This window comes from Rhipicephalus microplus, chromosome 3 (genome assembly GCF_043290135.1).
Source record: "Rhipicephalus microplus isolate Deutch F79 chromosome 3, USDA_Rmic, whole genome shotgun sequence".
Lineage (NCBI taxonomy): Eukaryota > Metazoa > Arthropoda > Arachnida > Ixodida > Ixodidae > Rhipicephalus > Rhipicephalus microplus.
Genome location: NC_134702.1, coordinates 254,392,773 through 254,417,418, shown reverse-complemented (window position 1 = coordinate 254,417,418; position 24,646 = coordinate 254,392,773). Strand labels below are relative to the sequence as shown.

General features: G+C 47.2%; 1 protein-coding gene across 1 annotated transcript in view; it reads left to right on the top strand.

The window, feature by feature from the left end:
• The window catches only part of nes (lysophosphatidylcholine acyltransferase 3 protein nessy), a 179,714-nt gene that overhangs the window by 85,636 nt on the left and 69,432 nt on the right, over nt 1-24,646 (top strand). The window contains exon 6 of the mRNA XM_037420032.2: nt 21,629-21,736. Coding sequence (XP_037275929.2) covers nt 21,629-21,736 — 108 coding nt within the window. The remainder of the gene's footprint in view (nt 1-21,628; nt 21,737-24,646) is intronic.

Sequence of the window (24,646 nt, the reverse complement as noted above, 5' to 3'; positions counted from 1 at the left end):
AAACAGTGAATTGGTTTCGACTGATAACATTCACTCGAAAAACTCTCATATCTGTTCACTTCACCCTTGAAAGTGGCAAAACTTAGATCAAAGATTAAGTTTCAAAGGGGCTCTTCAACACTTTTCTAAGCAGCTACAAATATAATTCACTAAAGGAGTGTATTGCCTCACAAATTTACTGCCGCAGAAATATTTAGAGTCCATCCAGTACGAGTGGAGCTACTAAGATTTGTCACACTCTACAATTGCAATTGCTGGGTTTTCTTCCAACGAAAGCGCTGGAAGCTAAGCAGGGAGGGATGACACGAAGAAAAAAAAATAGGTCATGTTTGCATCATGACCTTAAGCACTTTTTCTGTCCTTTTTTTTTTTTTGAATGCACGACTTTTCAGAGTGATCTCGCGTTCTAGCGTGGGCAAGTCGCGGCTTCCCGAGGTTGTCCAAGCAAGCACCGAGCACACCATGCCCAAATCAGTCAGTGGCTAATGCTTGGCCTGTGATGCAGTGATTCTTTAATGTGAACATTAGGCAGGAGTCTGTCTAGTTGGGTAGGTAAACGGAGAAAATAATTTTGTCTCCAGCCAAAGTGAAGCATGTAAAAACCCGACACTTGCAACCGATTTGGTTCCTTCCTCAGGGGGGGCTGTTGCGACGTTGAAGGGGCGTCTTGAAGGCACTCGCGGGGCGGTTAGTGAAACCACGTTTTGTCCCGGAGTGTATTCTGTGTGCATACACTCGGGGGTGGTTCTGAGGGAACGATTGATGTTTTGGGCTGTTCGCTTATCCTCGGGTCAAACGTCTAGCAATGCCCGGCATTGGCGCTGCGTTCTTTGTTCAGCTTCCGGATATTGTTGACGTGTTGTTTGAGTCATTTCGGTAGGCTTTTCTGGTAGTGAGTTTGCGGGATTGTAGTCTTTGCGATGAGCTGATTAGCTCTGGCAACGACACGATGGCGTGTTGAATGCAATGCAATGTAATGAACATGATAACAACAAATTGTAGTGTTATACGAAGTAAAGCTAGCAGCCTACTCTTTTGTACCCAGTTTGTGGAATGCTGGTGTAAGCAAACATGGTTGCTCCAGGGAGGAGGGCTCTTCGTGTTGAAAGCGGACTGGTGCTTGCCGAGATAGCACGGGCGCCAGCAATCGCAACCGTGCCCTCTAAGTTCACCGTTTCAACTCAAGCCACCCCCTACTGCCGTGTCATTTCATGCTCGTTCAAGACTGGTGGTTTTCTTTCTGTTTGAGCATTCGACCACAGTTCTAACAAGTGGGGGGTATCTATTGTATGCGCCCTCCAGGTGATGGACATGGGCTGGCTCATTTGATCTCTGATTCGCACGCTTTAACCCTGCTCTTAATAGTTACGATGTGCGGAGGCATGTTCAATTTGGACTTGTTATGGAACATGGCGGCGGCAACAAAAAGCTGCCAGGTGTGTCCACATAAATGCTATCACAACAATAATGCAGTTTTTACTGCTAAATGAGTGTTTTGGGTTAGCTCTGCCTTCAATTCCCATTTTGTTTAATTTGTGCATTTATTTTTTTGAATTTTCATACTGAATCTACATGTAATGAAATCCTCCTTATTACAAATTTTTCTGGCAATGCATCGATTTAGTTACATCAAGGTTTAGCAGCACATCTATTGCTCTGCATGGTGGCGAATGCTTTTTTCGTATAGTGACTTTTTGCCAACACTTTTTTTGGGGAAGCTTATCTAGTGTTTTCTGACAAGCATGCGAGTCAATGCGCACGCGCATGGTTGCTACAGTTATATATGTCGCGGATCTTCTGAGAATAGAGTTAGATGTGAGTGACGCCCTTTCTCTTCTTTCTATAATTTTCGTTCCTTGATGGTAGGCGTCCTTATGTATTTCAGCAAGTTGGATGACAGTATGGCCACAGTGGGCTCATGTGGATGAAGCCGGATTATGTTAGAGCTGAATTAAACAAATCTCGAACAAGTGAATTGAGATTGCATAGTCAGTTGTATGCCCAAGTATAACCTCATTAAGCTAATTCCTATAGTGGGAATGCCTTCCAACACTTTGGATCATCAGCTATTGGCGCAGGCAAAATCTGCTTTTGGAGCAGTTACCTCTGTGTTGGGAGCATGCATGTGATTTTAATGATACACACAGAGGAGAAAAAATTAGCTTTAATTTAGTTTAATGTTCCCTAAGTTTACATAATCATTTATATAGAAGAAGCAAGCCCACAAAAGAAGCATAGCAATAAAGAAAAGGAGGGTCATATACAGAAGCATTGACATAAAATGGTGAAGGATATTGCACCAATAATTAAGCTACCTGCAGCATGAAGTTCTAGTAGCATGCGTGCACACTCACTCCAGTAGGCATGTGCACGTGGCAAAAGGAAGGGGCAGTCAGCTTCATACGTTGACATGATAGAGACAAACCCCCCCCCCCCCCCCCCTTGAGGAGAACCTTGCGCATGCCTATGTACCCGCCAGGGGTGCAACAGCTCCGCCCATTGCGTCAATTTGATGCAATTGTGTTGCACCGAGCTGCGCTAAAGCTATGAAATTTACTGAAATTATGCCATGCTGCACCAAAATACCCGACCCGCTTCAAAATTATTTCAGGTTCGCTAATTTCAGCGAGAAATCAAATGAAGCACTCATATCTTAATCCTAAACCGTGAAGTAAGTTATATACTCGTTAGGTGAGGACACTCGCGAAACGCGATTGACCAGACAAAGTATGAGTGAAGTAACAATGCCTCGCGCCCATTTGTCCGCTGACCACCACGGATACCTATCGGTGGGACGACGAAACTTCAAGCAAATATATATATGTTGTTATGACCAAGAAAGACACTAGGGCTCACGCGCGTGAGGAGGTAAAGCAAAGAAGAAAAGAAGGAAGTCTGATTAGAACAACTGGCCCGAAGCAAGGGTGCTGTCTCTGTCTCGTTTGTTCCTTACAATGGCACAGTCCGACAACTGAACCTCATGGCTAAGCCATCTGTACGTGTCCTCGCGGGTCGTCATCAGCGCAGGTCTCCATCGAGGAACGCCATCCACTCTTCTTCGATCATGGACTCCTCGACCCGACCGCTGTTGAAACTATGCATCGAATCATCCGCAGACGGCGTCAAGGCCTGTTCAGTGGTTTTAGGGTTATACCTTATAGGAACCTTCCTACCACCTTCGTGTGAGAAGGCGCAAGAGGTCTTGTCATATGGAAACATCACATACGCTTACCATGGCATGGATCTCACACTTAAGACTTTTCTTTTGTTTGGGCATCGAAGGGACACTGTTCAGGTTTCTTTGGCGTACCGTGGCGCCTCCAAGATAGCTAGTACCTTCCTGTTGGCTGGCGACGCTGCCCAAGCTTACCGGGGCGAAAATCTCTCGCAAAGTACTTTATCGGCACCATCGAGTGGTTCCGTTCAAGCTCTCCATGACGAACCAACCGCTACTGTAAGGACAACCACCACATCAAGCGGATCTTCAGATAGCGCCACGCAGCTACGACGTATGAACGCCTTGAAAGCATCGAGCTCTGCAATATTTCCTACCGTGCTGCCGGCATTAAGCGCCGCCGACGCCATGCTGAACATGATTGCCTCACACAACGTGAAGGCCAGCCCACCTAAGCAACGTAGAGAGCTCTGCGACAGCCTCTGGCTGGTCGAGGACCAACTGGTCGGCTTCACGTTGGCAATCTGTGCCTTTTCACCTGTGGTCCCACTATCGCAAGCCACTTGCCCAATACTGGAGTTAAGCGGATTTTATATGACCACGCCAAAGATTAGGTAGTGACCATCAACACTACCGGAGCTCTCAAAGCTTGGATGGAACAATAGAAATGGGCCGTGGCCGTAGAGCACCTTCAGGACGGTGCAGCAGCGTGGCACTGTTATGAAGGCGGGAAGCAGCTGTCTTGGACCGAGTGGAGCTTTAAGCTCAAAGCTGCTTTCGGCCAGGCTTGTGGTGCTGCCAGCGAATGTGAGACTTCCCGGGAGGATGGGGCTCACAAGGGGCACCACATTGAGCCAGCAAGGGTTAATCGCAGTACATGGATAGAGAACATCGTGGACTTTCCTGCTTGTGACCCTGACCAAAGTGGCAGTAGTCCTTCTCTGCAGGTTCTAGACCACTGCGCTGGTATTCAAGCCGATATCGCTGCCAGATCTACCATTGTCAGAGGTTTTGCCCTCCAGCTTGTCATCGCCTGAGCGCATGAGACTGCTCATTCCTGAGGTGCCTGACCAACTACAAACACCCAAACCCTGTCACATCACGGTCGTGAGCACACACGACCAACGAGCAGCACAATCTACCGATTCCCCAAGCAGGCCTTCAGGATAATGCCCACAAGAGGAATTGAAACCAACCGAATTTGTATGCCCAGATGCCTAACCAGATGGAGGTCCTTGTCGTCCGAAACGGGTATTTGCCAACGAACTCGCCTGCTGATGAGACTGCTTCCTACCGGGACACATCAAGTGCACGCGAGACTTCGACAGGGGCTACCAGATTGACTACCCCAAGAAGCTGTACACCGAGAAGGCTTCAATGTTATGAGCTGCGTCATAACTCATCTGGGGGAACAGCCTTCTCAGTGACACATATGCTTTGCAGGGTACCGAGGTGCAGCTGGACCAGCCGTGTCAAGTACGCTCAACGCCACATTGTGCGACACACAACAATTTGGCATGTTGCCCAGTTTTCAGAACAGCGACAGGACAAGCGTCAGAGTTTTGGGATGGGCCTACGATCAGATCGAGCCAGTCGATTTCGCCCGCCAGAACCGTCATCAAGATTTCATGCAAAGTCACTTCATGACTGAAAATGTCAAGTACCACAAAACTGCCAATTCCATCCACAAGAGAAGTCTCGGAAAGCTTTTCATGCAACGTCACAGTGTGCCCGATCCCGACCACCGCGACGCAGTGAATGTCGACCGCCAGATCCGCCATCGGAAAACATTCAAGCGAAGCCTGAGTGACTACTACGAAACAGCCAACCCCGCCCACAAAAAAAAAAAAAAACTGTGGATAGCACCGTGCGCTCGCAGTCATGGCCAAGTATCATGATCAAGAAAGACACTGGGGCTCAGGCGTGCGGAGAACTAGAGCAAGGAAGAAGAGAAGGAAGTCAGATTAGAACAGCCGGCCTGCAGCAAGGGTGCTGCCTGTCTCGTTTATTCCTTACAATATATATATATATATGTGATGCTATGATGAATGGGCGATGTGGCCTGGCTCATACCCTATGTTTATTCCATCTCACTTCTTCCTTCCCTGCTTCTACTAACCATCCCTGCCTTCTTACGTCACAGGATTCCCCCTCCCCCCGAAAGAATGCGCGAGTTACAATCAACAAAACAACAAAAAGTATAAAGTGAAGAATGTCAAAATGCGCGGCCGTTCGATTTCAGGAGGGAGTTTCTTAACTTGCACAAAAGCTTTACAGTATAGGGCAGCAGTCCGGTCATATCTAGGGTAGCTCTGGTGGACGAGGCTGGCTGTTGTGCCCTGGATAGCATAACCCTGCCCTGCACATCTCCACTGATGATGACACGACTTGAGGTCTTGTGAAGAACGAACAAGGCTTGAAATCTGTGTAGCATTGAATTGACGGATGTCTTTGGCATCGGATCCAGCGCCGTCGTGGCAATAGATGCTTTGTTTCTAGTCGGCACGCGTGAGAACCGAGGATGATGGGACAATGTCTTTTTTTCTCCGTTGTATACGTAGCAGCTTCATGTCTCTTTCGTAACTTTCTGTGGCGTTCTCTCAGTTTGTTGAATCGCAGACATGGCTTTGAGAACTGGTACAGAAAATTTTGTCGACGTTGCTTTCTGCGAAGATAGCTTAGGCATCGATTTTGTCTTTGCTTCTTTAATTGATGTTGTCTCTGACGACCTTTCAGCCACTAGTGTACTCGTGAGGAGGTTTCACTTGATCGTTGTTCTTGTTGGTGTAGCCCTTGCAGACTCTGTTGTTCTTGGGCTTGATTTTGCTGGCACTGGTGGTGTTGAGGTGGCAGCCGTTTTTGACCATGGCACTGATTTTCTGGGCAACTTGATGTGGTGTCCAGTAGGCAGATGGTAGTCAATGGACTGTTATGCTGCATTTCGGATAACGAAGGTTGTGCGCTCGAATTTACTGGAGACTCTTCGGAGGCTCTTGTGACAATGTTCCTAATGGATGCTTCTGGCTCGCGGCAACGTGTGCGATTTGATGGTTCCGAGCCTCCTGTGTTGTTAAGACTCCCAGGTGTCCGTGCACTGGATGGCGATGCATGAACCCGTGCGGAAGGAGCATGGCTCGACAAGGTATTTTCCCGATGCGCCAGGTCATCTACCATAAATACGGCGTCCTTATAAGGCAAATGGTGAGCGTTAGGAGCGCTTGAAGAACCGCATGATGAAAACCCAGGGTGTGGACCACGTATGCGGGACGAAGAGTGCAGGGCATCAGGTGGTTCAGCAACGTCTCGTGTCATATGCTGAAGCGATGACTTCGGAAATGCCGACTTTCGTGTACAAGGGAGACGCGCTTGACAGTTGGGTTTTTCCCAATGTATGCATGGCCTTCTGTAAGTAAACGCATGTGCCACTTCGTCTTGAGGCACTTGTCGATTCGCGCTGGACTTTCGAATGCTTGAGGACTGCTTAGGAAATTGACGATAGTGTGCAGTTGTCTCTAGATGATCGGCAATGAGTAAGTCTTGGTCATAGTCATTAAAACGGGTAATCATTTCCTCTTTTATCTTTTGCCAAGACTCGTCACACGTAAATTCCGTCGCATGCTCGAAACCGTCTGGGCCTTGTGTGTGACACGAAGCATTAAGGGATTCGGGTGATTCAGTAAAATGTGAAGTGTTGTGGTGCAGTGAACACGTTGAAAATGCCAATTTCATTGTTCTTGGGAAAGCCGGCTTTAGGTTTAGTCTTTTGCCGACATGGTCTAGATTCTTTTCGGTATACGGAGGCTTTACCTTGTCTGTTGCGACGTGCAAGTCACCAGTCGCTGTTCGAATGCGTGACGTTTTTTCGGAAGAGTCATATGATGGTACAATGGTGGTATATTTTCTCTGAGGTCTCGTTTGGGAAATAGGCTTACTATTTGGTTGGTAGTGGATTTGGTAGTGGATGGTTAGTAGAAGCAGAGAAGGAAGGAGTGAGATGGAATAAACATGGGGTATGAGCCAGGCCACGTCGCCCATTCATCATAGCGTCACACAAGTCGACAGGATGGAGACCTGCCTGCCCCTTCATCAGTCACTCATCATCGACGCAGTTTCCCAGAAGACGCCCTGACCGTACATTGACTACCGAATCATCGCCTAGGAGCACAACGACCAGCACCATGACGGAACCATCGGCTGACCTCGACATTCCCAAGTACACCGGATCAGCGGATGATGGACCCGTACAGGACTGGTTCAACCTGTTCGAACTCCACGCTACTGCTGCATCTTGGTCGGAACGGGAGATAGTTACAAACTTCAGCGACTACGTCACCGGTGAGGCATTTAAATTTTACCTTATTCACATATTCGAGAACGACGAGCCATGGCGAAAAATCAAAGAGGAGATGATTACCCGTTTTAATGACTATGACCAAGACTTACTCATTGCCAACCATCTAGAGACAACTGTACACTATCGTCAATTTCCTAAACAGTCCTCAAGCATTCGAAAGTCCAGCGCGAATCGACAAGTGCCTCAAGACGAAGTGGCACATGCGTTTACTTACAGAAGGCCACGTCGCCCATTCATAGTAGCGTCACACATATATATATATATATATATCAAGAACATAAGCGAGTACACATACGAGGGAACAAAACTTTAATGCCTAACGTTTCAGCTGTGGCACGGCCTTCATCACGCCCCATTCTCTGACGAAGGCCGTGCCACGGCTGAAACGCTGGTCAGCTGCCAGCTCGTAATAAGTTCACATGCTACGTGACGTCAAACAGGCTCATAAAGAGTGTACCACACTCGCCTTTATGGCTACAGGTGGCGTTGACTGACACTCCCATGTTTAAATTCACATATAAACCCAATAAAGTGACTGGGGGGATAGCCGCCATGGGAGCTCAGTGGTAGAGCATCGAACACGCTATTTGAAGGTCGCAGGTTCGGTTCCTGCTCATGGCAAGTTATCTTTTCACCCCCTTTCTTTCTTCACATTTACAATATAATTGGTCTAATAACTTACCCTATACATTCCTTGGCATTATTGTCTGTTAGATCTCAATAACATTGTTTCAAAACACGAATAAACGCGCCCCCTTAAGTATATACTTCTTTCATATATATATATATATATATATATATATATATATTCTGGCTGAAACGCGTCGACATAAACCACGTTGTGACTGCTCATGGAGGATCTATTTGACAAATTGCAACGCTACGGCCACTCAACCGCCATGCCTGCCTATATATTGCCGCGAACCATGCATTGGGTTTGTTTATTTGTGTTTTGTTTTTTCAGCCTGGCTGCGCCGGCCTGTGCTATCGCCGTTTTCACAGCGTTTCGAACAAACGCTACCACAGCGTTTCGAACAAACGCTATCGAACAACGCTTCAGGCGTTGTTCGATAGAAACAACGCTTCAAGCGTTGTTTGTTAGAAACGCTGTTCGAACGAACAGCGTTTCTGACAAACGCTATTACGGCGTTCCCGATACAATTCGACTATTCGAAAAACCCTCGCGCCGAGGGATATAAATTCCCGCACAGCCGATGCCACGTAATTCGATCGCCGACGCTCACTAGCGTGCCCGTCGTTTTGCTGGCCGCTGCTTCGCCGCCTGTGTATTTTTTTCAGTTGTTAGGGGAGCACAGGTTCGCTCCAATAAACTTGTTTTCCTCATAGAAACTACGTTGTCCTTTGCTGCGTGACAATATATTGTTGCGGTACAACGCGAAGAAAAGGCAGATAGATGTTGACACAGCGATTCTCAGTAGCCGAATAGCAAGATCACCTTCTTTGTCTTCAATCAGCCAGAGCTCCACTACCTGGTGTCTGCGAAATCCCCTTATCGTTGTTTTTGTCCACCAGTACACACGTGTCATTCGCTTCCCTCTTAAAGAGCATCGCCCTGATGCTATATCAGTAGTGCAGTTTTTTTTTAAAGAAATGTCTTGCGCAGTCACTATCTGGCATAAGGCTTCATGCGTACAACATGAACTAGTTCAGGACGGTGCTGGTGAAGCCTCGTACTACACGAACTGTCAAGGACGACCTCGTAAGTAACATCACTCAGTCGTCACAGTACTAGGTATGCCCTAAAGTATCTCCTTAAGAGCTTTTTCAGAGAGTTCTCGTTTCAGTATGGGCGTCCAAACCCTTACTCTGTCGCCCGTCTGGTAAACGACTGTTCTGCAGTGAGAATTGTAGCGGCTTGCGTCGTACTCTTGCTGCTGCTGGATTCACTAGCATGCTAGTTGCCTTGCTTCTTCCGCTCGTTCTGTAAACATCTCGGCGTCCGGATCAATGTTGTCACATTCGTGTGCTAGCATCGCATCTAACATGGTTCGTACTTTCCTTCCGTGAATTAGGCTGATTGGGGTCATCCGAGTGTTTTCTTGCTAGGCCGTATTTTATGCAAACATGATATATGGCAAGATTTCGTCTCAATTTTTGTGTTCGTCATTTACATACATTGAAAGCATGTCTTCAATTGTTTTGTTCAGACGCTCTGTAAGCCCGTTCCTTTGCGGGTGGTAGGCGGTGGTCTTATGATGGGTTGTTCCACTCAGCGTGAGGACTTGATCCAAAAGAGCTGCCGAAAATGCAGTTCCTCTGTCTGTAATTACGACGCTTGGTACACCATGCCGCAGGGCAACATTCTCGATGAAAAATTGTGCCACCTCCGCTGCTGTACTTCTCTGGATAGCCTTTGTTTCAGCATAACAGGTAAGGTAATCAGTCGCGACAATAACCCAGCAGTTCCCGGCAGTAGAAGTAGGAAGTGGGCCCAAAATATCCATGCTAATCTGGTCAAATGGTGTTCTTGAGACCTGCACGGGCTGCAGGAGGCCAGCTGGTTTAGTCGGCGGTGACTTCCGTCACTGGCAGTCGAGGCAAATACGAACATGCTGCTTTACGGCTATGGTCAGTCTTGGCCAGTAGTAGCGCTGCCATACTCTGGCCAACATTCTCGTGTAACCCAAGTGGCCTGAAGTCACCTTCTTGTGGCATGCTTCGAGTACTTCGTAGCGAAGGGCTGCTGGGATGACGAGCAAATAGGCAGATCCTGTCGAAGAGAAGTTTCTTTTGTACAGTACTCCGCCCCGTAAGCAAAATGATGACACCGCTCTTACGAAAACAGTTGGTGCCTTCTGAGATCTTCCGTCCAGGTAATTAATTAGGGCAAGTAAGTCAGGGTCGCCACATTGTTGCTGCGCAATGGCGGTCGTGTCAAGCGCACCGATAAGTGCTGTTTCCTCCTAAGCGGATAGAGTTGCCGATTCAATGGGTGAGCGGGATAGACAGTCAGCGTCCATGTGGCGGTTCCCTGACTTGTGTACTACCGTCATGTCATACTCCTGCAGCCTGAGACTCCAACGCGCTAATCGCCCAGTAGGATCTTTAAGATTTGTCAACCAACACAGTGAATGGTGGTCGCTGATGATTTTGAAAGGGCGGCCGTATAAATACGGGCAAATTTTGTCAAACTGGACAGCGGCTGCCACAGAAGCAAGCCTGCAAGACCGAGGAGGTTGAATCACATCGTCATCAGTTAGACGCAATTTGTTTGGTCGCGCCTGTGGACAATCAGGTGCGCCCGAACTGTTGCGGTACGTAATCACACTGTCTGGGATATTGATGACGGTGCCATACTCTCGTATACCAATAAGAGTGTACCAATAATTAGAACTTTGCAGCATGCGGCGAGAACGACGAACGACGCAACGAAAGAAGAACCTCCTATGTCAATTCTCGCTGTGCATCTTCCAGAGGGCATCAATAACCGACCACCTGCCGTCCTCATTTGAGGGCCTGTCCAGGGCGTCTTCACTTTCTTGAGGCGGACGGCGAAGTCTTGACAATAATAGAAAAGTCGGCACCGTTGTCGACTAAGGCTGTTATTTTCTGGCCTTCAAGAAAAACACTAAGGTCGGTGGTCACAATATCGTCGCTTTCGCATCTTGTTGGCTATACAGCGTCGTGCAATGGGGGCTTTTCATCGTCATCTTCATGGCCTGCAACCTTACCCCCGGAGGTCGCCGCTCTCAGTTTCCCCGGTGCGGGCTGGGTGACCTTCTTGCATTAAGCTCCGCGGAGGGAGGTACGTCGGTGGGACGAAGGCGAAGGCGCGGGAGAAGGAGAGCGGGATCGACGTCCCAAACCTGGCTGGCGAGTAGGTATTGCCTCCTCGTCAGAAATACGGTAGTCGTAAAAGTGAGAAGGGCTCCTTGGAAAGAGGCGTCCTCCCGGCGTGGTATGTATTCTTCGTTTGCATGTCGATCGTCAGATCACGTTCAAAGAGGGCGAAACGAATCACTGTGGTGCCAGCAATGAAGGGCAATATGACCTGCACCTCCGCAGTTAAAGCATAGTGGACGTCGATCGATTGTGCGCTATGCGTCTGTTCTTCGGAGCGGTGGACGTCTGAGCCTCCCATCTTGCCATGATGTCCATGGTGCTGCTGTGGACGGCTTGTGGTACGTCGGTTGGCTTGGTTGTCGATTCAGGGTCTGCTCTTGCGGCGGTGACCAAGGGGCCGTTGGCACTGGGTGGTATGGCGGCGATATAGCAGATGGTGAACATCGGAGAGCGTCGACGTAGCTCATGGGACGGTGCTCATCATCAGGACCAGTGGTAAAAAATGCGTGGGGGATTTCGTCGCGATGAACGCAACGGGGGTTTGAGCAACCGGAATCCGGAACTTCTGTAGTTCTTTGCGAACTATCTCCCTAATGAAGTCTCACAGGGAGCTTTGATTCTCAGGTATGGCGGCAGCATTGATTGAGGTGCTGCTAGCCATTCGATCATACTGCCTGCATCGTTGATGAAGGGCCCTCTCAATAGCCGTAGCCTCCTTGATAAAGTTAAACTACAGTACTTGGAGAGTGGCGCAGAAACCCGGCGAAATGTTGCTCTTTAACGCCACGCATGAGGTAGCTCAACTTCCTATCTTCACTCATGTTCGGGCCAGCTCGATGAAAAAGACGAGTCATATCTTCAGTGAACATAGCAACGCTTTCATTGGGCTTTTGAACCCGTAGCTTCAACAGCTGCTGCGCATGGTCCCGTCGATCGAAATTGGCGAGCGTGTCGACAAGCTCTTGTCGGAAGTCGCCCCAAGGCAGCAGACTGGCTTCTCTGTTCTCATACCAAATTTTCGCACCGCCGTCAAGGTAGAAATAGGCGCGTGAGAGCTTTTCTTGTTCCGGCCACAGATTAATCTTCGCAACTCGCTCATAGTGCTCAAGCCAGTCGTCAACGTCTTCATAGGCGCCGCCACTAAAGTGATCGGGAACCAGCGGTTGAAAAATGGTTACCTGTGAAGGCTGTGTCAGCAAGGGGCCTTGGGGCGCCAGTTGCGGACTAGCGTTGGCCATTCGGTGAGGTAATCGGCACCTGCAAGTTTTCTTGGAAGGAGTTAACTCTGGCGCGAGGCCTATTAGCTGCCGACTGAACCGGTGTACGGGAGTTGCAATAGGTGGCAATGCGTCCGGGCTAGATGGACGGCTCCAGCGGGAGTATGGAGCATTAGGCAGGGTGGTGGCCCAGCACTTCCACCAGTGTCGCGGTACAAGGCGAAGAAAAAGCAGATAGACGTTGACACAGCGATTTTCAGCCGCGGAACAGCGAGATCACCTTCTTTGTCTTCAATCAGCCAGAGCTCCACTGCCTGGTGTCCGCCAAATCCCCTTATCGTCGTTTTTGTCCACCAGTACACACGCGTCAATATATATATATATATATATATATATATATATATATATATATATATATATATATATATATATATATATATATATATATATATATATATATATATATATTGTCGCAGTGCAACACGAACAAAAGATGACAGCAGCTTACGGCAGCGAAAAGAGCGTATTCAGGATCAGCTGTACAGCAAGACGCCTGCTTCGTTGTCGTCCCGAAAAACCACCTGACTCACTAGCTGGAATCTACAAAACATTCCTATCATCGTTCTTTTTCATATAAACACGTGTCACTTGCCCCTCCTTATAATAGCATCGGCCCGATGCTGATTCAGACCCACAGTATTTTTTTTTAACGTGCAGTCAGTCACTCACATACGGCTTCATACGCACTACATGAACAAGTTCAGGCTGGTGCTAGCGACGCCTCGGGCAATGGGGACTGTCGGAGATGACCTCATAGATGACGTCACTTAGCTGGCGCGATACGCGGTATGGCCCGAAATATCGCCTTAGCAGCTTCTCGGACAGTCCACGTTTTCGTTCGGGTGTCCAAACCCCACACACTGTCACCGATTTTGTACGTTACAGTTCTATGGCGAGCATTGTAGCGGCCTGCGTCGTAATCTTGTCGCTGGTGGATCCATAAGCGGGCGAGCTGCCTAGCTTCTTCCGCGCATTCAGTGAACACGTCAGCGCTTGTGTCGGTAGCGTCCCATTCATGTGGCAACATCGCATCCAGCATAGTTCGTACTTCCCGTCCGTGAGCCAAGCTGAATGGAGTCATGCGAGTCGTTTCTTGTTTAGCCGTATTGTATGCGAACGTGATATAGGGTAAAATTTCGTCCCAATTCTTATGTTGGACATCCACGTACATTGACAGCATGTCTTCAATCGTCTTGTTGAGGCGCTCCGTTAGTCCATTCGTTTGTGGGTGGTACGCAGTGGTCTTACGGTGAGTTGTTCCACTAAGCATCAGGACGTTGTCTAAAAGAGCTGCCGTAAATGCTGTTCCGCGGTCTGTGATCACGATAGTAGGGGCACCGTGGCATAGCACAATATTTTCTATGAAAAATTTCGCCACTTCCACTGCGGTGCTCTTTTGGATAGCGTTTGTTTCGGCATACCTGGATAGGTAGTCTGTTGCAACTAAAACCCAGCGATTCCCTGCAGTAGAAGTAGGAAGGGGTCTCAAAATATCCATTCCTATCTGGTCAAACGGTGTACGTGGAACCTGAACTGGTTGCAGCTGACCGGCCGGTCTCTTTGGAGATGATTTGCGTCACTGGCAATCGAGGCAAGTGTGAATGTGGTGCTTGACGGCTGTTGTGAGTCGTGGCCAGTAGTATCCCTGCTGTACTCTTGCCAATGTGCGAGTGTAGCCTAAATGGCCAGACGTCGACTCGTTGTGACATGCTTGGAGCACTTCAGTTCGAAGGGGTGCAGGAATAACAAGCAAATAGGGAGCTCCGATGGATGAAAAGTTTCTTTTGTAGAGGACGCCATTGCGTAAGCAAAACGACGATAATGTCTTTGTAAAGACTCTAGGTGCCCTCGAAGAACGTCCGTCGATGTAATTAATCAAATCAAGCTATTCAGGGTCACCTCGTTGTTGTTGGGCAATCGTGGACGCATCGAGAACACCAAGGAAGGCCATATCGTCGTCGTCAGAAAGAGAAGCTGACTGAACTGGTGATCGAGACAGGCAGTCGGCGTCCGTATGGCGCTTCCCAGACTTGTGTATGACTGTCATATCAAACTCTTGTAACTTCAGACTCCACCGCGCTAATTGGCCGGTTGGATCTCTTAAATTAGTCAACCAACAGAGTGAATGATGGTCACTTATAACTTTGAAAGGGCGGCCATACAAATACGGGCGAAATTTCATAACTGCCCAGACCACGGCGAGGCATTCTTTCTCAGTTGTTGAATAATTGGCCTCAGTGCGTGTTAGCGTCCTGCTTGCTTAGGCGATGACTTGTTCCGTGCCTTCTTGCCACTGCACAAGCACAGCTCTGAGGCCTACATTGCTTGCGTCAGTGTGAAGCATTGTTGGCGCTTGCTCGTCGAAGTGAGCAAGCACTGGAGGTGTTTGAAGACGTTGGCGGAGGTCATTAAACGCTGCTTGCTGTTCGTGGTTCCACTCAAAGGTAGCGTCGTCTCTAGTGAGGCGAGTTAACGGCGACGCAATCCGTGCGAATTCGGCGATGAACCGGCGATTGTAGGCGCATAGGCCCAGAAAGCGCCTGACAGCTTTCTTATCGGACGGTACTGGGAACTGTGCCACGGCCGCAAGTTTTTCGGGATCAGGCTGAACGCCGGTGCAACTGACGACATGACCAAGAAACAGCAGTTCTTCAAAACAAAAGTGGCATTTCTCTGGTTTCAATGTGAGGCCTGCGGAGCGTATGGCTCGCAAAACAACTTCTAGCCTTTTGAGATGCTCGTCAAAAGTTGGGGAAAACACTATGACGTCGCCTAGATAAACTAAACAGGTTTTCCATTTTAACCTTGAAAGTACAGTGTTCATGAGCCTTTGAAAAGTAGCGGGCACTGAGCACAGACTAAAGGGTAGAACTTTAAATTCATATAAACCATCCGGCGTCACAAAAGCGGTTTTTTCCCGATCTCTTGGGTCTACCTCGATCTGCCAATATTCACTTCTGAGGTCCGTTGAAGAAAAGTAGCGAGCGTTTCGAAGCCTATAGAGTCATCAATACGTGGAAGCGAATACACATCTTTCTTAGTCACTTGATTCAGCTTCCTGTAATCCACGCAAAAACGCAGGGTACCGTCCTTTTTCTTAACTAGTACTACAGGCAATGCCCACGGGCTCTGTGATGGCTGAATCACATCATCTTCAAGCATTTTAGCGACTTGTTGCTGTATCACTTCCCGTTCCTTTGGAGCCACACGATAAGGATTCTGGTGTATAGGCCTTGCTGCGTCGTGGGTAATTATTCGATGCCTTGTTAGCGGCGTTCGACCGACCTGTGATGTCGATGAAAAGCAGTCCTGGAATTCAGCTAGCAGCTCAAGAAGTCTCGTTCTTTCGTCCCTTGACAAGGTAGTACCAACGTCAAGATTAGGTACTGATTCTTTTAGGGCCGATAAACTGCCTTAGATTTCTGCAGTAGTGTCAAAGTAAGCGACGGCTGTACCCTTCGGGAGATGTCGGCGCTCAGTAGTGAAGTTAGTGAGCAGCAAGTTTGTGCGTCCAGCAGTGACAGGGACTAGACCTCGAGCAACTGAAATACCATGGCTAAATATCAGCGAGCTTATTTGGTCAGCAATACCGTTGCCGTCAAAGGGCTCATCCCCTGCCACCGAAACAAGCGTACACGATCGTGGCGGGACGACCACATCGTCATCCGTCAGACGCAAAGGCCCTGAACAAGACGTATGTCTCGGCTCTGAACAATCGACTAAAGTAGGGCTGTTGTTGCGAAACGTAATGACACTGTCAGGGACGTTGATGACGGCGCCACGTTCTCTCAAGAAATCCATTCCGATAATCAGGTCTTTACAGCATGAAGCGAGAACGACAATCGTCGCCACGAAAGTAGCGCCACCGATGTCGAGCCTTGCTGTGCACATTCCTACAGGCATCAGTAATTGGTCGCCTACCGTCCTTAAGTGAGGTCCCGTCCACGCTGAATTTACTTTCTTGAGGCGTACGGCAAGGTCATCACTCATAATAAAGAAGTCAGCCCCGGTGTCGACTAAAGCTTTGACTTGCTGTCCATCCACAAGAACGGTAAGGCCTGGGGTCACAGTTTCGTCGGTATTACGTCTTGTCGGCTTTACAGCGTCCTGAGGTGGGAGTAATGGGGGCTTTTTTTTTTCGTCTTGACAGCCTGCAACCTTACCCCCTGAGGTCGCCGGCTTCAGTTTCCCCGGTGTGGGCTGGGTGACCTCGCTCCTCTGGTGTCGGCAAAAGTGCGGCGCTGCAAGGAAGGTGACTGGGCAGGAGAAGGAGAGCGTGGTCGATGTCGGAAGACCGGCTCGTAATCAGTTATAATCTCGTTATCATTGTTACGGCGGCCGTCGAATGGGGGTCGAAGTACCAGAGGTCCTTGAGAACCGACGTCGCCACGGTGGGATACGTAGTCGTTGGTATGTCGACTGTCAAACCGTGGCCTGAGAGGGTGAAACGAATCGGCGCGGTGCCAGCAATAGCGGGCTATGTGGCCTACACCTCTGCAGTTGAAACAGAGTGGACGCCTGTCAACAGTGCGCCAGGTGTCTGTTCGGCGAAGCTGTGGTTGCCGTGATGACTCCTCACGTGACGAAGGCCATGGCAGGCCAGAAGACGACTGGTCTTATGGGGGCTGGATGGGTGGGCACCACGATGTCTCCCCCTGTGGTGGTGACCAAGGAACAGTTGCAGGTGGCGGGTAGTATGAAGGCGGAGCGGGTGGGGAGCTCCGAAGGGCGGCGGCGTACGTCATGGGACGTTGTTCGGGGGCAGGATCAGCTGTCGAGAATGCTTGACGGATTTCGTCACGAACGACTTGAGCGACAGATGCCATGGGTGTATCCACTACCGTAGTCCGCAGCCTTTGCAGTTCCTCACGAACAATCTTTCTAATCATGTCACGTAAGGAGCTATGACTGTCAAACGTCACAGCGGCGGCCTGAATTTGGGGGCTGCTGTACAGGCGGTCATATTGTCGGCAGCGTTGGTGAAGGGCCCGCTCGATAGCCGACGCTTCTTTGATGTAGTTCTCTACAGTGCTTGGCGGGTTGCGCAGAAGTCCGGCGAACAGCTGCTCTTTCACGCCACGCATGAGGTAGCGCAACTTCCTATCTTCGGTCATCTGCGGGTCAGCCCTCCGAAATAAACGTGTCATGTCTTCGGCGAACATGGCGACCGTTTCATTGGGTGTTTGGACCCTTAGCTCTAGTAGTTTGTCGGCGCGGTCACGTCTGTCGACATTGGCAAAAGTTTCAACCATCTTCTGGTGAAAGTCGGTCCATGTGGACAGGTTGCCTTCTCTGTTCTCGTACCAAGTACGAGCGCTGTCATCGAGATAGAAGTAGGCCCAGCCAAGCTTTTCCTGAGCAGACCACTGGTTGATCTTCGCTACACGGTCATAGTGATCTAACCAGTGTTCTACATCTTCGTGTGCGCCACCACCAAAGCGTTTAGGCTCCAGCGATTGAAAAAACGTTACCTGGGATGGAGCGGGAGGACTGGTGCCGAGAAGTACAGGCTGGGGTCTGGTGTTAGCCATTTCTAGATGCCTGGTAGAGGTTTTCTGCGAGGAGTTGCAGTCTGGAGGATTACCTCACGACTGAATCGATGGACAGCTAGGGGTTGCAGTAGGCACGTCCGGGCTGGATCAACAGCTCCCACTAGGAGTGTGAAGCATTGGGCAGCGTCGGGGCCCAGCACCTCCACCAGTGTCGCAGTGCAACGCGAACAAAAGATGACGGCAGCTTACGGCAGCTTACGGCAGCTTACGGCAGCGAAAAGAACGTATTCAGGATCAGCTGTACAGCAAGTCGCCTGCTTCGTTGTCGTCCCGAAAAACCACCTGACCCACTAGCTGGAATCTACAAAACATTCCTATTATCGTTTTTTTTTTTTCATATAAACGTGTCAATATATACATATATATGAAATATGAATTTTGAAATTGAATTTTAAATATGAATACCCTAGTCTGATATCAAACATTGTATAGCATGTTAAAAACGTGCCATCGTTGACAAATGCTACGTTGTTTGCCAAAGCAACAGAACATCAACCATTTTTCTGGCTTGAAGTTGCGTGGTCCCGGCGACAATTATCTGTCGCTGGACCAATGGGCATGCGCAGTTGTACTTTATCGGGTGTAACGTGCCTTGCAAGCGAGTCTAAAAGTTGTACACTAAACTTCACCCCTCTGTAAAATAAAAAAAAAAAAAGTCGTGGTAGGGTTGTAGGGGGGGGGGGGGGGGGACGACGACGACGTTGTGGTTCAAAAATTGCTTGGACTCGTCCAAGCCTGTGCGAATTCAAGCCCGTGCGAAACCGTGCTTGAACCACCTTCCCAGTGTTGTCACTGTGTTGTAGACAACGTAGTCGTCACTGTGTTGTAGACAATGCAGGTTGTCTGCAACACAGGGACGATCGTCTACTGCAGCGGTTCTCAGACATGGATGTGTCAAGGACCCCTCATGGACTGGTGGAAGTGATGGGGGATTCCTTGCAGCTGAGGGGAGGGGGTAAATTATCACAACTGGAGTTTGAAACAGGTTTCTTCTATTGCTACCAAAAACATTAAACAAGCATGCCGCATCGCTTTAGTTTGGACAGTTCATCAATATGTGGCACAGTCGCACTCAGAGTTTAAGCGTGACTTTAAAAAAGAAAAAAAAAAAAACAAGTGAGGGTTTCGCGGATCATAGAACTGGCTTTGTGGACCCTCTTGTGTCCGCGGACCCCCTCGTGTTCCCGAACCGCCATTTGAGAACCACTGGTCAACTGGTTAGTTGCGTGCAGCGCTTCGCCTACTTGTTGTACACACCGTGCCAAGCCGCTCGTGCTCGCTCTACTTCAGATCACACACAGATGCGGCGAGAAAGCTGATTTGTTAGTGCAATGATGCAAGCTTTCCACAAGCAATGCTCTGGTGGTCCTGGCAGTGAATTGAGGATAATATCCTCATATACGTGCTGTCAACATTGCTTTCGGGCTCCAAAACCACAGTGCGGCACAGCTATTCCGCAAAACAGACAAAAAAGACCATTTTGGAGCAGTATGGCGCAGTAATTTCCAGTTGGCACAGATTGGCACAATTGGTACAGGTTTCTCACTGCAATTCTGATTAAGTTGGATTGAGCTAACCTGAATTAGGCCAATAATAAAAAGTTCGTTTTATGGCCAGTCATTTATGTTAATAATACGCTCTTCTCATACTGTGTATATTCTAATACACATCAAGTTAAACTGCTATTATCAGTCCATGACCAGGTCATGTGTGTCATTGCACATATAACGTGCATGAGATGCTTTTTGCTTATGACCAATCATTTATGTTTACCATGCACTCTTATTATATCTTTTAAATTTTGTTGCACACCAAGTTAATAAAAGGTCTGCTAGGGCTGGTTGACTAGGTCATTTATCTAATGGTTTACATGACATGCATGCAAGATCATGGTTTTATGTTATGACCAGTCATTTATGTTCTTCACACCGAAATAGGCATGGCCGATTTTGGTGTAGATCAAGTTAATCAATCAACTGTTATAGCACCAAAACCTACACCACCGGTTAAACAAGTAGACCGACAGATATGCTCAGAATGCCCTTCCTTCACGATGAAAGGACTAACTTTGAATATTTAGTGCCTAGTAGTGCTTTTTATTGATTATTGGTTTCTAACATATGTGCGAGCCCTACCATCAAAAGTGATAAACTGAGCCAATTAACGTGCATTTTTCTGAATGTGATCTAGAGGGGCATGTCAGGAATGCTAGTGAACGGGAACATTCGAACCCAAATGGCGCCTAGAGAGACGGCCTGCACCTTGTACCGGAGGAGCACATTGAGGCGCCCTACCTGGAGGTGGAGCAAGGGGCCTCCGGAACACAGTGTCTAAACTCGGCTACCTAAAGGTAGCATATTCACTAACTCTAGTGGAGCTTGCCACTCATTGTTCGTTTGCACCATGTGTGCCCAATCGTGACTGTCTGATGCTGCTCATCGCATCGTGTAGAAACTTGTATCGTAGTTCTGCGAGCGGCGATTGCAACTCCCTCGAGTTCGAGAGGCCTCCAAGACAAATGCGCCAAATCGCCTTATCTGCTCTGGAAAAAATGGAGGGGACAGCATCAGGCTTTAGGTATTGTTTCGCTAGCAATCCAAACTTCAGCAACAAAGCGGGGCTCGTCTCAATCACTATCCTGAAAGTGTTCGGAGCACAAAAAGTGAAGGCATTCACGTTAACTGCGACGTGCGTGCAGCGCAAATCGATATGCTTTGAAGCTTCGTCTCTGTCGTAAAGGCATGACAAGGCTTGTCTCTCCCAGCGCTGTTTCTCGCACACTCCAGCGCAGATCAGTGTTGAAGCATTCTGCGTTGTGCGAGACGCTACAACTCTACTATGGCGCCAACAGCTGGCTAACGTTGGCAGCATGGAAAGCCCTTATCTAAAAAATGAAGTCACCTTTTTTTTGGCTAAAAACAACTCTGTCACGGTAGTCTAGTGGCTAAGATACTCAGCTGCTGACCCGCAGGTCGTGGTGTGGAATCTTGGCTGCAGCTGCTTCATTTACGATGGTAGTGCAAATGCTGTAGGCTCTGTGGGCTCAGATTTGGGTGCAGAATAAAGAACCCCAATTGGTTGAAATTTCCGGAGTCCTCCACTATGGCGTCTCTCATAATCATATGGTGGTTTTGGGACATTACACCCCACATATCAATCAAATTTATGTTCAATGGATGTTTATGTTTATTTGCATTTCATTTTTTTTACCATCTGATTTCATGTTCCATTTTGAGTACATAGTTAGGATGGGTGTGAATAAGCAACATTTGTGTACCGTTGATGCCATGACATGCTGTCCTGTCTACTGTGCTGCTTTTGTCTCAAGGTCAATGCTACTGTACTCAACAATCAAGCTGGCTTGCAAACTCTCTGGGTGGCCTTTCATGTGCCTTTTCACGGCCTTTTAAAGAAAAAAAAAGAAAGCATATGTGGAGTTATGCAGTCTTCGCTTATGTACATGCAGGAAACGCTGCCGCATGACCAGAAGCGCACTGCCCTCGCCAACGTGCCGACCTTTCTGGAGGTCATGGGGCACTCCTACTTCTTTGGCGGCTTCCTCGTCGGCCCACAGGTCAGTCATTCATTCTGTCATATAAAGTTGAAAGTGATAATGTATTTTTTCATAATATTTTTATTGATAACTAGAAAAAAAAAATGAAAGCTGCAGTTCCATACTTTTTGTTGGGGGGATGGGGGGCTTTAAATATACTGCCACTAGTGTCAGTATAGGGTTTCAGGTGTTTCAGTAGATTGTTTTGTGCCAATCTGCCTGTGATGACGAAAAATAAACATCATCAAATCTTGCTGGTCTCAGTCCTTATCTGCTTGATCTTTTTCATTACTTGCCTAGAAAGCATGGGTGATGCCTATAAAACATGGGTGACTGGGGGCCCAAACGTGCCGTGCCAGAATTAATGAAGTTGCACCATCTAGCACACTGTGTAAGCACTAATGTTTCATTATCTGCTTAGTTTTCTTTTCTGAACAGTGCAATCGTTTGTAGTGACTCAAATTGTGCAATGAACTTGGCTTGTTTGCTAAGATATGAGATGACCGGGTCACGACATGCTCTTTTAGGATCTTATTCGGTCCGTTCTATAAAGTGTGCAAGTGATCTTTTTTGTTGTTGTTTATATTAAAGTGACTAAAGATGATGTCAGGTCGTGGGAATACAGTTTCGAATGACGTAAACTCGTGCTAAAATGGGACCAGGTCTGAGTGAAGTGTAAGTCAGTACATTTTGTTTTCGGCACATTGATATTTTGTGCAACGGCTCGGCAACCTACGGCCTACGGAATAGTTATATGCGGGCCCTGAAAGGGACGTCAGAACAGCCACGCCCTTCCCTTGTCATTACCTGATTGAAAACTGACTTAGCAGTTATGACCTCAAATGGTCTAAGACAGGAACAAAGGAACATTGTATAACTGTGGTTTTAGCATTGAAGAAGCACAAAGGAACACAGGACAAGTGCTTTCTTTGTGCTTATTCGTGCACTTAAAACCACAGTTATACCATCCACACCCAACTAGCCCAAGTTTGGATTTTGTTGAAATGGAACATTGCTTTCACTCGACATTGTCCCCCATCTGAACGGGAGGTGCTAATTGAAAACTTTTTCAAAATTACTTTTTTTGTTTTTCTTTGCTTTTGCAAGTCTAGTTTCTCTACTTTCACGACGAAAAAAGAATAACTGAAGATTGCAATTAAATCAAAGTAGCTTAAATTCACTTCTAAAGAGCACTAGCTCATTGTCACCTGGCTGCTTGCCATTGCACTTTGCATGAGGAATTCACTGAAGCCACATGCTCAACATAACCATGATTGCTAAGTTCTTATGATAAAAGAAATCATTAAAAAAAAGCATCTTTTGCGCATAGATGAGCTTTCAACTTAAATCTTTAAAACGCATTTTCTCAAGATCCACTTTTGGACAACTTCCTGAGTTTGGACATCATGTTTCTGGTACTGCTGATAGCCCAATCAGGCTGAAATTTCACCCACATATTCCTTAAATGTGAAGGGTGCTAGTGCCTCCTTTAAAACATGATATTGCCTGTATAATTATGACAAACCGAAAGTAAGTAGTTAGTATAGGCTGAGGATTCTAAAAGTTCTCACAATTTTTCTTGACTATAAAAATATTCTATATGTATTTTCTTCGTAGTTATTTGCATTCCACAGTTAATGTAGACCAATATGAGCCATTAATGGCTCAGAACCATAAAAGCTAAGTGGTAGAAAAAGTTCGTCCTAAACGAAATACACTGCATACATTGTCATTGCAAAAAATGAAAACTGTGAAACTTACTGTAAAATTGATTACATATTTGAAATCAACATGAAAGCCTATATATATATATATATATATATATATATATATATATATATATATACACAGCAAGAATTTAATTTCTGTAGGCTATAGATGAATCAAGCCTTTTTTTTTCCAATCACATTTGCCCTGAGACTCCAGCTAAATTTCTCCAAAGCACGAGAAAAAAGTGTACCAGTTCTGGACATTATTGTCAACTCATCAAATCATTTTCTCTTTGCCTGCGTGAAAAGAGAAAAAAGATTGCTCACAATTAATTGCAAGTTTCACATCTAAAACAAAAGGAGACATAAAGCTTTTATGATAATTTTCATTTGCGTAGTTATAAAAACTGTGCTTCTGGAAGTGGCAAATGGCTCTTCAGCTCAATGTTTCCTGCAAGCTTTTTGGCACGTCGTATCTAAGAGGGTTATGCTCAGTCCTCTACAACTACAATGCAGGGACTTGGAAGAAAGTTGACGAAGAATTGAATGTCATCGCTAAAGACATGATTATAACTAAAGGCCTATTTTGTTCCTTGCGTTCCTGTAATGCCGCTTTTATATATGAGCAGGAATTAGGGGTTAAGAAGGGCTCTTAAAGTGTTTTTATAGGGTCTATAAATGCCTATTTCTTATAAGTGCCTATAAGTACTTATAAATGCCTATATTCTAGATTCTTTACTATCTGAACAATTTTGCTTTTGAGTACGTGTTAGAGACCACAATTAATGTTGCATCATAATAGAGCTTTCTGAACTATATGGTGGGCAAGCTATATTCCATCTCAGAAGTTGGCTAAGTTAGCTGCATGTTGGCTAAGAAGCACAAGGCTTCTTCGCCAACATGCATGCCGATCTCCCTGGTGTCTGCTTGCATATATACGGAACAGCAGGTGCTTCAGCGCAGTCGCAGGACGATGGAGAGCGAATGCAAAATCATCAAAGAGGAAGTAGAGTGTAGGTAAAAAAAAAAAAAAAACACTGGCCACGTGGTTTTTGTTTTGTCATTTACTTTTAAAGGGTGCTTCACCTGGTCACATGATAAATTTAGTTAGACACTGGAAGCGTTTGCGGGCCCAATGAAAAGCTTTGTACCACAAGAATTCCTCAATTAGTTTATTACGAGCCGCGAAAGCACGATACAAGGAAATGAAGTTGAAACCTTT